The following is a 13,570-nucleotide window of genomic DNA, read 5'->3' as shown; positions in this document are numbered from 1 at the left end:
CGATTTCGATTTCGGGTGATGAATGTGTGTCATTTTACAATGCAAATAATTGCAAATGGCTGCCGATGTTATCCAACGTTGATGACGTCATATCGGATTTTGGTCTGAATTCGTTTTGAATTCAATTTGATTTAAAAATATAAAATAATTAATTAATTTTTAGTGTTGTGTGATAATTTTTAGCGGTAAAAAAAAATGTTTTAAATAATTTTCCATTGTGTTGTGTTGTTGATTTAAAATTTTGTGAAAATTAGTATAAAATTGTAATCTTGTTGTGTTGTGTAAATATTTATATAAAATATGAAAAAACTGAAAAGCCGACGGCGATTGGATTGTGTTTTTGCCGACGGGGTTTGATGGATTTGCCGAAGGGATTTCATCGATGGATTTGCTGGTGGTGTGGTGTAGTTAAATTTAATTATTTTTTTTTTAATTTATTTATTTGAATTTATTGTGTTGTGTATTAAAATTATTATATTTCATAAATTAAAAAAAAAAATATTATAATGAGTTTTTCTTTTTTTTTTTATTTTTTTTTAAATTTTTTTTTTGAGATTTTGATTTTGTTACATTTTATTTCAAATAATTCTATTTCGAATTCTAATTTTATGGATTCTGAACTGGTTGAATGTTTTCTTTTTGAGATTTATTGAGTGGACTGTAAATGATTTAAATGTGGTGTTGTGTTGTGTGGAGTATTTGATCATTTTGATGATTTTAATATATTTGAAATCAACTATTTTTCGTAAGAATTTTTTTTTTTTTTTTTTTTTTTTTATTATTATTATTGATTTAAATTAGGGTGTTTTCATCGGTCGAGGTGTTACACGGTAGGTAACAGATTTTCGTGATAGGCCGTTTCATAATTCCAGATTTTGTTTTTAGCGTTACCACTCGGACTGGTCCGTCAGCTCCCGGATGTGTGTCGGTTATTCTTGCTAATGCCCATTGGGATGGCGGAAGTCTTTCATCCTTGACCAAAACAAGACTTCCAACTTTAGGTTCGGCTTCCCTTTTCGTCCATTTTGGTCGTTGTTGCAATCGTGAAAGGTATTCTCCGTTCCATTTTTGCCAGAATACGTTGACGAGAGCTTGAGTCTTTTTCCATCTGTCTAGATAGCTCATGTTTTCTACGTTTTTGTCCTTTTGAGGAATTGTGAGCAAGGGTTCGCCAATTAGGAAGTGTCCTGGTGTTAAATAGTCTAGATCATCGATATTATCCGATAGAGGGCATAGAGGTCGGGAATTCAAACAGGCTTCGATCTGCGTGAGAAGTGTGTAGAGTTCCTCGAAAGTTAACCTCTCATCTCTTGTGGTTCGTTTTAGATGGTGTTTAACTGATTTCACACCAGCTTCCCAAAGACCACCAAAGTGAGGGGAAGCTGGAGGAATAAAATTCCAGTTTGTTCCTGAATTAGCTAGAGTCCCTGCGATTTCTTTCCAATCGTGTTTAGCTTCTTCTAGCATACGGGCTAATTCGCGATTAGCTCCCACAAAGTTCGTGCCGCAGTCGCTATAAATTTGGGCACAAATGCCTCGGCGTGAGGTGAAGCGACGAAGAGCTGCTAGGAATGCCTGTGTTGTCAAGTCTGACACTGTTTCGAGGTGGATTGCCTTGGTAGACAGGCAAATAAAAATGGCAAAGTATCCTTTGAAAGTTTTAGCTCCTCTTCCTTTCCATGTTTTAATTTCTATAGGACCGGCGTAATCAACTCCTGTATGGGTGAACGGTCTGGATATTCGTACTCGTGGTGCTGGCAGGCTTCCCATGAGTTGTTGTAGACTCCTTTTTTTGTATCTGAAACATATTGGGCAATTATGTATATGTTTTTTTACGTGTTGTTTAAGTCTTGTTATCCAGTAAGTCATACGGATGAAGGCCGCAGTTTGCTGATTTCCTCCGTGTAGGGTCTTATTGTGTGCATCTCGCATCACTAGTTCAGAGAAGTGGTAATTGGGTTTTAGAATGATCGGATGTTGCTGGTTATATGAAAGTAGTGTGTTCTCGAGTCGGCCACCCACACGAAGTAACCCATTACCATCGATGAACGCATTAAGTGATAACAAGGATTTGGGAATTGTATTTTTATTCTCTAATTCACTCAGTTCTGCAGTGAACATGAGCCTTTGTACTGCTTTATGCACCAAGAAGGCTGCAACTTGTAGCTCATCTGGATTCAATTCTCCGGAAATCCTTAATGTTTTTTGTCTTTTTGCAAGGCAATTCCATTTAAAGCGGTAACAGAATGCAATTGCTCTGATGATCTTTGATAGTCGCGAACACCTTAGTATACATCTGTTAATGTCATCATCTGCTTCATCAGAGTTGGCTATTAAGCATTGTTTCTTTTCCGTTCTCCTTTCAATTTCGGTTTCGAGAGTAGATGGTTGTACGGGTATTTCAAATTGCCACTTTTCTCGCAAAAATGAGGGCCCTATCCACCAAAGGTCTTGTGTTCCTAACGCTGAAGGTGAAACGCCCCTAGATGCTAAATCAGCTGGGTTATGGTCTGTTGGAATGTGTTTCCAAATATCGCAGTTTGTTAATCGTTGGATTTCAGCAACCCTGTTACTGACAAACGTTGTCCATTTGGAAGGTTGTGCTTTAATCCAAGCCAACGTAATCATTGAGTCTGACCATGCGTATACCTTTGCGTTCGAGACATCCAGAACTTCTTTTGTGTAATTTAATAGTGATGCCAAGAGAACAGCTCCACAAAGTTCTAGTCGTGGTAGACTGACTGTTTTCAATGGAGCCACCTTTGTTTTCGATATTAGTATATGCATGTGAATATTCTCGGCATTATCAAGGACACGTATGAAGACAACTGCTCCATAAGCCTTCTCCGACGCGTCACTAAAACCGTGAAATTCCACCGATTTCTGTGTATTGTGTGTATTTATCCATCGTGGGATTTTAACGTGATGTATTAAAGGCAATTCCTTCTGAAAAACTTGCCACTCTTCTTTAAGATCTGATGAAATGGGTTCATCCCAATCGGTTCCTCTGCACCATAATTTTTGCATTATGATCTTGGCTTTGATCACACATGGCGCAATCCAGCCAAGCGGATCAAAAAGTTTTGCAATTGCTGATAGCATTGTCCTTTTTGTCACTTCATCGGTTTCCTGTTGAAAGTTTTTGAACGAAAATGAGTCTTCTTGTGGATTCCATCTTATGCCTAATGTTTTGACATGATCTTTTGATTGAAAAGGCACTTCAAAAGTTATCTCACAATCTTCTTTGGGTAAGTCTTGCAGAAGATCTTTGCAGTTGGACGTCCACTTCCGAAGTTTGAGGCCTGCAGACGCCAAAAGATTTCGTGTTTCTTCGCGTTTTATACGAGTTTCGTCTATAGAATCTCCTCCACTGATGAAATCGTCTACGTACATCTCACTTTTAACCGCAAGAGCTCCCTTTGGATACATTTCAGACTCATCATCAGCGGCTTTGTGTAGGACACGAATGGCCAAATAAGGCGCACAAGCCGTGCCAAAAGTGACCGTCTTCAGTTTAAAGACCTTGATGGGTTGCTTTGGATTTTCACGCCAAATAATGAGTTGATAGTATCTATCCAGTTCTTGCACAAAAATTTGGCGATACATCTTCTCTATATCAGCTGTTATTGTAAATTTGAATGCTCGCCATTTTAAAATTATGTCAACAATGTTCTTTTGAAGTTTAGGACCTGTCATCAGGTGTTGATTTAAGGATGTACCATCATAGGTTTTTGAGGCTGCATCAAAAACGACTCTTAATTTTGTGGTAGAACTCGATTCTTTAAATACAGCATGATGAGGAAGAAAATAGTGAAAAGGGGTTTTCAAAATTGGGTCGTTTACGTCTACTTCTTCCATGTGTTTCAAACTGAGGTATTCCATGATACATTGGCTGTAACTTTCTTGCAATTTTGGGTCCCTTTCAAATCGTCGTTCCAAAGATAAAAAACGTCGAGTTGCCATTTCTTTGCTGGATCCTAGTTCAGGATGAAATCCTACTTTAAATGGAAGATTCACTTCGTACCGCCCATCACATAATCGCTTGGTTGTTTCATTAAAATACTTTTCGCAGGCAATATCCTCTTCTGAAGCTCGAATCACGAAAGGAATTTCTTCAATCTCCCAAAATTTTCGGATTTGTGTATCGAGATCAATGTGTTGGAAGAAACTTCGGATCGACTTTGGAGTAACTTCAGGATTCTTACCCAATATAATCCACCCCAATTGGGTGTTTTGTGCAATGGGAGCGACTACGTGCTCGCTGCGAATAATTTCCGGTAATATAATGTCCGGATAAACATCTGAGCCGAAAAGTATGTCGATTGGAGCGGGAACATAAAATTCAGGATCTGCTAACTGCAAATTAGCCAGATGATCATAATTGTGTGGTATCATTTTGTGGGTCGGAAGAAGGCCAGTCAACGATTTAAAAATGTACGCTTTGGTTGCGCCTTCAAACGTCGAATGTTTAGATTTAAACATTATGTTAACGTAACTGTGACTGATGCCGCTGCTGACCTTCCCTAGCCCTGATACATTAACATTTGTTTGGTGTTGGGTGAGATTTAAAAGCCTTGCTGCTGACTCAGAGATAAAAGTGGCATCTGAGCCTGGGTCAATAAGTGCTCTGAGATCTGAAAATCTTCCATATTCACATTTAACTCTAACGATCGCAGTGGCTAATAAAATTTGAGTCCCGTGGACTTGAGACGCATAAAAATTGTGTCGGGTATTGCAACCAGGAACACTTTCGCCTGTTGGTTGGAAAGCAGGAGCATTTGGATTCACGGCTACCTGTTGGTTCTGAAGTTGTGAACTTCGTTGTTGAAAATGTGTTGAGTTGTTCGCATTAGAACTTGAATTTTGTGAAATTGAGTTACTAGGATTAGAAATCGTGTTTTGTGTGTGTAAATTGTTGTGCAAAAAAGAGTGATGTTTTTGGTTACAAAAATAACAGGACCGGTTACTTAAACAAAAACGAGTTTTGTGGCTGTAAGCAAGACAGTTTTCACACACTCCAGCTTGCTGTACAGCCTGTTGCTTTTGTACCGCATCCATGTTTAAAAACCGATAACATTTCATCAACGAGTGTTGTCCTTTTTTGCAAATTTGACATTGATATTGCGTTTTAAATTGTTGTTTTTGGGTTTTAGCATGAAATGTTTTAGCTGTGACAGGCGATTTCGTGACTGGCTTTGGCTGTGTAGTGCAACTGGCTTGCTGCACAATAGCTTCCAAAGTCCGAAAACGTGATTTAAGAAAATCAGTAAAATCGGCGAAGGTTGGGAGTTCTTTGTTATTGCCGAGCTTTTCTTCCCATAGCTGTTGGGTTTTGGCGGATAGTTTTTGAAAGAGAATATAAATTAATATTGTGTCCCAGTCCTTCACTGGTAATCCTAAATTTTCCAGTGCGTGAACAACTTCGATTGTTGTGTCAAGTAAGCTTTTAAGGGTTTCGGCAGATTCCTTACTTTGTACAGGTTGGCCAAAAAAGACCTTGAGATAAGAATTGACCAAAACTCTTTTATGATCATACCTTTCTTTCAATAAATCCCATGCCTTTGCATAATTCCCAGAACTAAGATCTAAATGATGCAGAAGACGTTCGGCATCGCCTGTCAAACTTTCTTTCAAAAAATGCATTTTTTGGATCTCGTTCAAGCCAGGATTGTTATGAACAAGTGACGTAAAAATATCGTGATAGGAACGCCACGATGTATAAGACCCCGAGAACGTGGGAGGTTTGATTGGAGGAAGCTTGAGGACATTTGGCTGTGACTGGTGTATTGCTGATGGAAGGCCTGTTGATGGAGGTGCTCCCACTGTAGGCGTAAGTGGAGCGGACGGACTTAATTTGTCTAAACCATCCATCATTTCAGTCCTATATTCGAGATAAATGGCGCGAATTTGATCGAACACCGCTATCATGTCTTCCTTTTTAAAATTCTCTTCGAGCTTCCCCCCGCTAACGATTTCCTCGTGATATCGTTTGGCATTTTCTAAATTTTGTTCAAGTAGCTCCATGCGAGTTTTCAAATAGTTACTCGTTCGACGAGCCTGGCCTGTCTTCTTAAAATTAGAAAAGTCGCGCTCTAATTGCGCCAAAACTTCTTTTTGAAGCTCCCCAAACGACATAATGGACTTTTGTTATTTAAAAAATGTAATAAAAAAAAGAGCAAAAAAAAAATACTTTAAAAATGAGGACTTACTTTGTGTGCCTTCGATGGATGTTGTAGAGTTGAGTTTGGAATTAATTACGCGTCGCGGGAGCCCCGATTTGCACAGCACAATTATGTTCTTTTTAAATAATTTAAATTTATAGTCAATTGTAATTTATTGTTTTTTGTTTTACGCAATATTCTTGCACAACTTATTAATTTTAAAAATTAAAGTTTAAAAATGTCTATATATATATGTATATATATATGTATATTTCACTTTATATAAAAGACAAATTTACACACTTTTCTTTTTGTTTTAATTAATTTAATCTAATTTAAGGCTCGAAGGACCAATGTTTCTTTTCGCCAGTTAAAATTTCTATTTTTATTTCCAATTAATACAAAATAAAACTCAATTTCTTTTAACCTTCGTTATAATTACTTTTAATTCTCAAAAATATATATTTTATAAAAATGGTGTCGGGTTGAATCGAATATAATCAGAATAAAAATTGACCTTCCTTTTACTCAAGAAGGTTAAAAAGCTAACTTTTATAATTATAACATTAATGATTAGTTTGACAAGAAATGTCATATTGGGCTAATATCATATTATGTAATTCACAATAGTAGTTAAATCTTATTTAAAATGTTATGCATATTTGATTTATTTTGTTTTAAATGTTTCTTTAAAATAATATAAATATACATCTTTAACATATGTCAAACAGTCAATATCTATTATTGAGACCTTTACGCTCAAATTGGAGATTTTTTTTCCTGGAATAAGGACAATACTAACTAAAAATTGTATTGTGATGTGAAAAGTTTTTATTTAGATGACACCTTATAGATATATGAAAAGTTCAACTAGCAAAAGTTGTCTTCTATTATTCCGAGACATTTGAATCTGATCCAATTTTAAGGCAACCTCTTTATCTATTATAATTTTGTAAAGCTATTGCTATATACATTTGTATATTATTCTTCACTCCTATAATTACGTACACTTTGAGTATAGGGTTTTTTTGTTGACACCCTGTAAATCAGCTATCTGATTGTATTTCAATTTGGAAATTATGAAAGTCACATAACCCTTGTGTGTATCCATCTAATTACTCTCTGACGGCCGACGGCTGGCGATGGCGAGTGACTTACTTATAAATACAACTCGTTATCTGATATCCTCGCACACACGCAATCAGTGCGATATAAATTAGTATTCGGATTCGCTACATGGCACGAGACGTCACATTTTAAGTTCCCTATAGCTCTACAGGGTGACTGGTAGGAAATGAATAATCCTGAAATGGCTTATATCCCACTTATTGATAGTTTTAAAGCCCGGTATAGAAAATTCAAAATTTGCTCAAGATATAAGAGTTCTATTTACCTACAAAAATCAACAGTGCCCAAAAATTGTTTCATAACAGTCATGAAGTCGGCTATTAGCCGTTTAAGAATTGTTCATTCTCTACCGAGCACCCTGTATATGGTCGTAAAATATTGTACATCAAACATGTGTTGTTATACAGAGAGGAGTTAGATCATGTATAACCTACATTATTAAGTTAACTTTATGCCAACTATACGGTATAGCATATATAGCAGTCCTATATAAAGTCATGACAGGGGTTAAGTTGAATCGCTACGGCTGCGAGGGCACCCGGATTACCAACTTCATCACGTGTTTGTCCCTAGTGTGATTTATCAAACATCAATCTGTTGCCACTCTACATACACGTTGTTTTGTCGTTGTTAAGGGTGAAATTCACCCTGGCTAATAAGAATAACTACCCCTTGCATCACCATTTGACTGAGCTCATGCACAGCACACAGCTTTTATGTTTTTCAACGTTCTCGTGGTATAATTAGATTTTAAATTATGTTGCATAATTTTAAGAGGTGTCTCGATTTTTGCGCAATATTTTCCCTTTTTTCCTGTGGAATTTTAAAACACTGATATTATTGGAGTGGTGGAATCATAGTTTGATTTTGAATTTATAAATTGTATGTCTTGGAGTTTTAGTATTGCTTTAAAAATAGTAAAATAGTAATAGTAATAATAGAAATAGAACTTAATGTAAGACGGATAATTTTAAAGATAACGTTTTACCAAGTTCAAAGTGATTTTAGAAAATTCCAGAAGAAACGTCTTTTATTGAAAACCGAGTGAAGATTGTTTTTAGCAAATGAAAGTCCACTCTGTGACTTATAACATTTTAACATTCCATTAATGCTACATAAGTTCTTTTGCTGAAATTCTTAAATTATTTAATAAATCGAAAAAAACTGAAGCATTTTTTAAGACTAAGTGTTGTATTTTATTTCCTTAAAATATTAACCTTTAAAATCAAATAAAAGTAAATTCATTTAAGCCATACTTCAAAACGAAGTTATGTTTTCAAACTCCAAAAAAACTTAGTTGGTAATCTGAGCTAAAATTTGAATTTAATGTTCATGGAAACTAAACTATAAATACATAAGTCTCAATGTAGCACTCGAAGACGTAGACAAATTCACTTTTTCATTTCGAGCATCATTTTTATTTCAAAGCCATTTTTGAATAAGTATTAAAATAATTTGACTCGCTACAGGAGTCACAAGAAGCAGAACAAGCTATTAAAATGGTCCACGTACTATAAGTTTAATCGCTATGTCTTAAAATTACCACGAATTTTTTGATTGCTTAAAGCTTTAACTGTTAATTTTTTTTCTATATTAATTCGAAGTCATGAAATATTCAAAAGAATCATTGGACGAAACTAAGCTCTTCTGGAAAATTAAGCTTAGATTTTGATCTGTTTTTTTTTTTTTTTTTTGAAAATGAAACAGTTCTTCCAAAGTTAACTATGTTGTCTAGAATATACGACTATTTCATTGATGAAACCAAGTGTAACTTTTTATGTATTGACCTGAAAACCTAATACTCCAGTCTTACAAATCTGTACCTTTAAAATGATAAAATCATACAATTTTTGAAGCTATATGAAAAACTTTAATCATGTGTTTAAACCCAAAATTGAGCGAAACTTAAAATTGCATTTTCTTCCAAACAAAATAATCTCAAAGGCTCAAAAGCACACGTTCTATTAAAGGCATCAGTTTTGTATTTAAGAAATAGCAGCATGTTCAAATTATCTCGCCCTTGAGGTTAATATAATGAATATTAGAATGAAACAACAACAACTTGTGTGTGCTACCACCAAGTTCATAGGCTGGAGTTATAGATATTTCACGGGGACCAACCCGATCATCAGACTCCTTTAGTGGTGCTTAATCGCTTTATGTTCAATTTAATTTTTGAAGAACTTTTGCCCAAGCTGGGCTTGAACAAGCGATCTAGCGTGTGAGGAGCTAGTGCACTACGCACTACGCCACCGCACCCACATGAAAGTTGTAAGCTAATTACAGGTTTTTTCGTTCTATCGAACTATACTGAACCGATTAGCATTTTTCTAAGCACACACAAGTAATTGTTGTTGTTTTATTCAGCAGCTGCCTTAAACTGTGAGTAAAAAATTTCATACAAAAAACCTCCTTAGGGTTAATATAATGTTTTAAAAACTTAATTTTGTTTCCAATTCGAAGTCTTTAAAGAAATTTTCAAAAGAATACCTGTTGAAATTTAAATTTCGCTCATATAATGTAGAACAAATTGAGTAAAAGCTTTGATTTGTTTTTCTTGAAATGAATATAGCCGTTTAAAGTCCAATATGCTACCTTGAATATCTTACTGTTCCATTGATAATACGTTTCTGCACTACTCTTCCATCGTGTATTAGAAAAACTGAGCGAAACTTTGAATCAATTTTTATGGCAAACTAATTGATTTAGGCTTCAATTGTGGAAATCATTTTAATCACTGATAAATTCCAGAAATTTAAGTAAATTAATTTACATCTTCGAAATCTAAAATCGCTTATCATTTAAACTGAGCGAAACTTAAAAAATATTTTCTTCCAAACTAAATGTTTTTTTAAGGGTTAAAGCTGCACCTTTTCATATAGAAAAATATACTTTATATTTATGCCAATGATTTGCACCATCGCCTGGTTAGAAGAACTATGCAAACATATGAAAGTCTTAAATTGAAAACTTAGAAACCAGGATAGGTTAATTTCCAACCTTAAAATTTCGCATTCTTAACATCCAAAGTCACATTTGAAAGCATGAAATGAACAAATAACTAATGTATGCAACAAATATTTGATAAATTGATGACAGTCAATGCCATGACAACCACATCGAAGTGTGGTAACTGATGTGTGGTTTATTATACACAACTAATTCTGGTAATTTATGGTAATTTACAGTTCAAAATATGGTGTAAACTGCATATTTTGAAACTCCTACATCCTTCGATATTTTGATATTGTACTCGTCTCGTAAATATAACCTTTAGAGTAAAATATGTGGAATGAGAACTTGAGTAACTGCTTTTGTAATTACAGGTTTGCGGAAATAGAACAATTAAAATGAATTTATTATACTGATGGTATGTCACTCGTTGAATAGCGGTCTACGTACAAGTACGTACATATTCTATATAATATATACATTCTTCATTTAATGACGCACTGACGCATAACATGAAACGGAAAAGCTATAAAGTATTTATAATTACAATTCTAATGCGTGGAAAGGAATTTGTTCATTTAATATTAATCATTGTTGGTCTACAAGATTGTGGCCTACCCCTGAAGTTTGCGAAGACTTTAAAGCCCGATAATGAGATGGTAAGGTATGTGTTAGAATTGGTTTTATTGATAAGATATGCCTTGGTTTTTTTTTAATTTTTAACATCCTGTAATTGGTTCGATTTCTCGAATTGAAAATTTGAAATCTTTGGGAGTTTCAACTTTTCTATAAATCTTAAAAATCCTTCTTTTATACAGGTTTATCGATTTTGCGGTTTCAAAAGAGAACGTAAATAAAACACATGTACAATATTTATGTTCATGATATTTCTTTTCTATTATAAAATTTGAATGTTGACATTATATGTGAAACACAACATCAACATTTAAATGATCGACAATCGATACCCAATCTTAGGTTAATTTTCGACTACTTTTTGACAAATATTGGGCGGTATCTGAGCCATAACTTGGCGAATGTTGGCTTTTAACGCATTTCCGGCTACGTTTGGTCTCCAGGTACTTAATTGGTACATTTTTTTAAAGCGTTTTAAAACTAATATTGGACGTTTATTAAATTATATAATCAAAATGATCACTGGAGTTTTAATATCTTCAAAATTTGCAATTTTAAAAATTTTTATTTAATATTTTCAAACTTAAAAAAAAAAATTCAAGAAAAACTTTACATATAAACAAAGGTTGAAATTATATTCTAATGGGTAATTAAACCTCTGCGTTGCGTTTAGGAAACATTAAATGCAGTAGCAAAAGCTGAAAGAAATAATATTTTTCTTTAGTCCATTTTTGATATCATTAGATAACTAAAATGATTTTTTTATAATATTAAAAATTGGTGTGTGTGTGTAAAGCAATCACATACATGTTAGTGCCATAAAAAATTCACTTACCAAATAGGTAAAACCCTTTGGAAAATCCGTTTAACCCTTCCGCGCGAGTTAATTCTTAGAAATGATTATACAGTAGTAAAAATGGATTCCTTTTGACAACAACAATTCCAGGTGTATTTATTGGATAACCCTTTTCCCACTTCCTTAGATTAAGCACACTTTTTGTATTAACATTGTAGGTAGGTCGAAATGGCGATCTCAAGGCAAGCTAGCCTGAGATCCAATTAGCGCTGTAGTGCGCTGTTTTGATACCAAAAACTAGTTTGACCTTTGAATGAAAGGGATAGATTGAGAGGCTTCATAGCGATTATGTTAGAGCCATTTTGTCGCATTGAGAAAAAAGATTAGGTCTCTAAACTTTGTCTCAGATAGCTCATCAAGTTCGTGAAAAAATGCTTTTTCAAAGCATTTCATTCTAGTATTTGCCAAAGCAGTACATTTGCAGAGGAAATAGATTATCGTTTCATTTTCTCTTTGGTCTTTACAACTACGTCAAAAAGGTGTTGTAAGAGATACCCAACTTCTCTGCATGAACTGCTATAGGCCAATGTCCGATACAAACCGCAACAATCCTGGCTATGTCTTGCCTTGGCCTGCATAGAAGATCGTTCGTACGGGTTGTATTATAGGTGGGCCATATCTGCCTAGATATAATGCAGTTGGGTAAATTGCTCCACTTTGGTTTAATTCAATTTGGTAGATAGAAAAGATTTTACCCTTCATAGCACCAAGAGGAATATTAACCGTTTCCAAAAGTGAGCTATGAAGGGCCGATCCTTACCTGGCTAGCTCGTCAGCCAGTTCATTTTCCACGATACCACTATGGCCCGGAACCCAGATCAGGGTGACACCGAGATTAATATTCAGGCTCGCAAGCTCATCGCCGCAACCTTTTAAATGTTTTTTTTTAGCTAAAATACAAGTTCTGGGATTACCTTGGTCTTGATCTGCTATTTTATAAAAGAGGTCGTATTGGTTGTCTTAGAGGCCTCGCACCTTGAGGCCGTTAATTCACGGTTCTTGGATAACGCCAATGGTGAAGTTTTCCTCCCTAAGGAATACTTTTAGATTATCTGAAGCACTCTAAGTGCTAAGTCTAAGATTAATCTGGATGACCTTCAGCGCTTTTTTAATTCTTTTTAGCTGCAGAGCTGGGGCCCGGCAACTCGCTGGGCATTCTCATTATAACCAGGTTTAAAAAACAGGCCGAATATTAAAAAATCCATAATCTTGAAAATAAATATTTTGGGTATATAAGTGCGTGTTACTCGTTCTAAATTTCACTTATTACGTAAAAATCGTCAGTTGTTCAAACAAATGTTTTTATAAAAATATTTGTGTTATAAAGTTTAAAAAAAAACTATTATGTATCGCCAGAGGTTTTTTTCGTCTAAGGAACTAGAAGATTTGTTAATAAATCCTAGTTCAGACGAAGAGCATGAATTGAACCAGAAAGTAGATAAAGATATTGAAACAAACGATATTATTTTGTCCCCAAAACATGATGCTTTGAGTGACCATGTAGAAATTGATGATAACGTCCAATTATTGGAAGACGTGAACATATTGCCAAATGAACTAGCCGGTGAATTAGAGCTGGAATGCATATTAGACGATCTACACACAATGTGAGCCAAATAATTCAGAAAATGCATCAACATCACAAAATATTGCATCAACTTCTAAAAAGGAATCGACGTCTTTTCAATATAAATTACCAAAGTGGTCAAAGAGCCATCGAGTTGGCTTTTCAAGTACTCCAAAAGACGTACCTATCAAGTAAAAAGATTCAAGCGATCTATAGCAAAATAGGTAAGTTTAAAATCAAAATCACTCAGAACTTCGTAAGTTGTATCCA

At 34.8% G+C, this 13,570-nt stretch overlaps 1 protein-coding gene across 1 annotated transcript; it reads right to left on the bottom strand.

Moving 5' to 3' along the window:
- Positions 1-792: 792 nt before the first annotated feature.
- LOC129950895 (uncharacterized) lies at positions 793-6,135 on the bottom strand. Its single transcript, XM_056062836.1, has one exon. It carries the CDS (start codon positions 6,133-6,135, stop codon positions 793-795), a length of 5,343 nt encoding a protein of 1,780 aa, XP_055918811.1.
- Positions 6,136-13,570: the final 7,435 nt, after the last annotated feature.

Source organism: Eupeodes corollae, chromosome 1 (assembly GCF_945859685.1).
Source record: "Eupeodes corollae chromosome 1, idEupCoro1.1, whole genome shotgun sequence".
NCBI lineage: Eukaryota > Metazoa > Arthropoda > Insecta > Diptera > Syrphidae > Eupeodes > Eupeodes corollae.
The sequence above is the reverse complement of the archived record's forward strand: the minus strand, read 5'-3'. Positions and strand labels throughout refer to the sequence as shown.

Coding starts and splice junctions, on each gene's coding strand:
- LOC129950895 (XM_056062836.1), bottom strand. CDS start 6,135: ATGTCGTTTGGGGAGCTTCAAAAAGAAGTTTTGGCGCAATTAGAGCGC.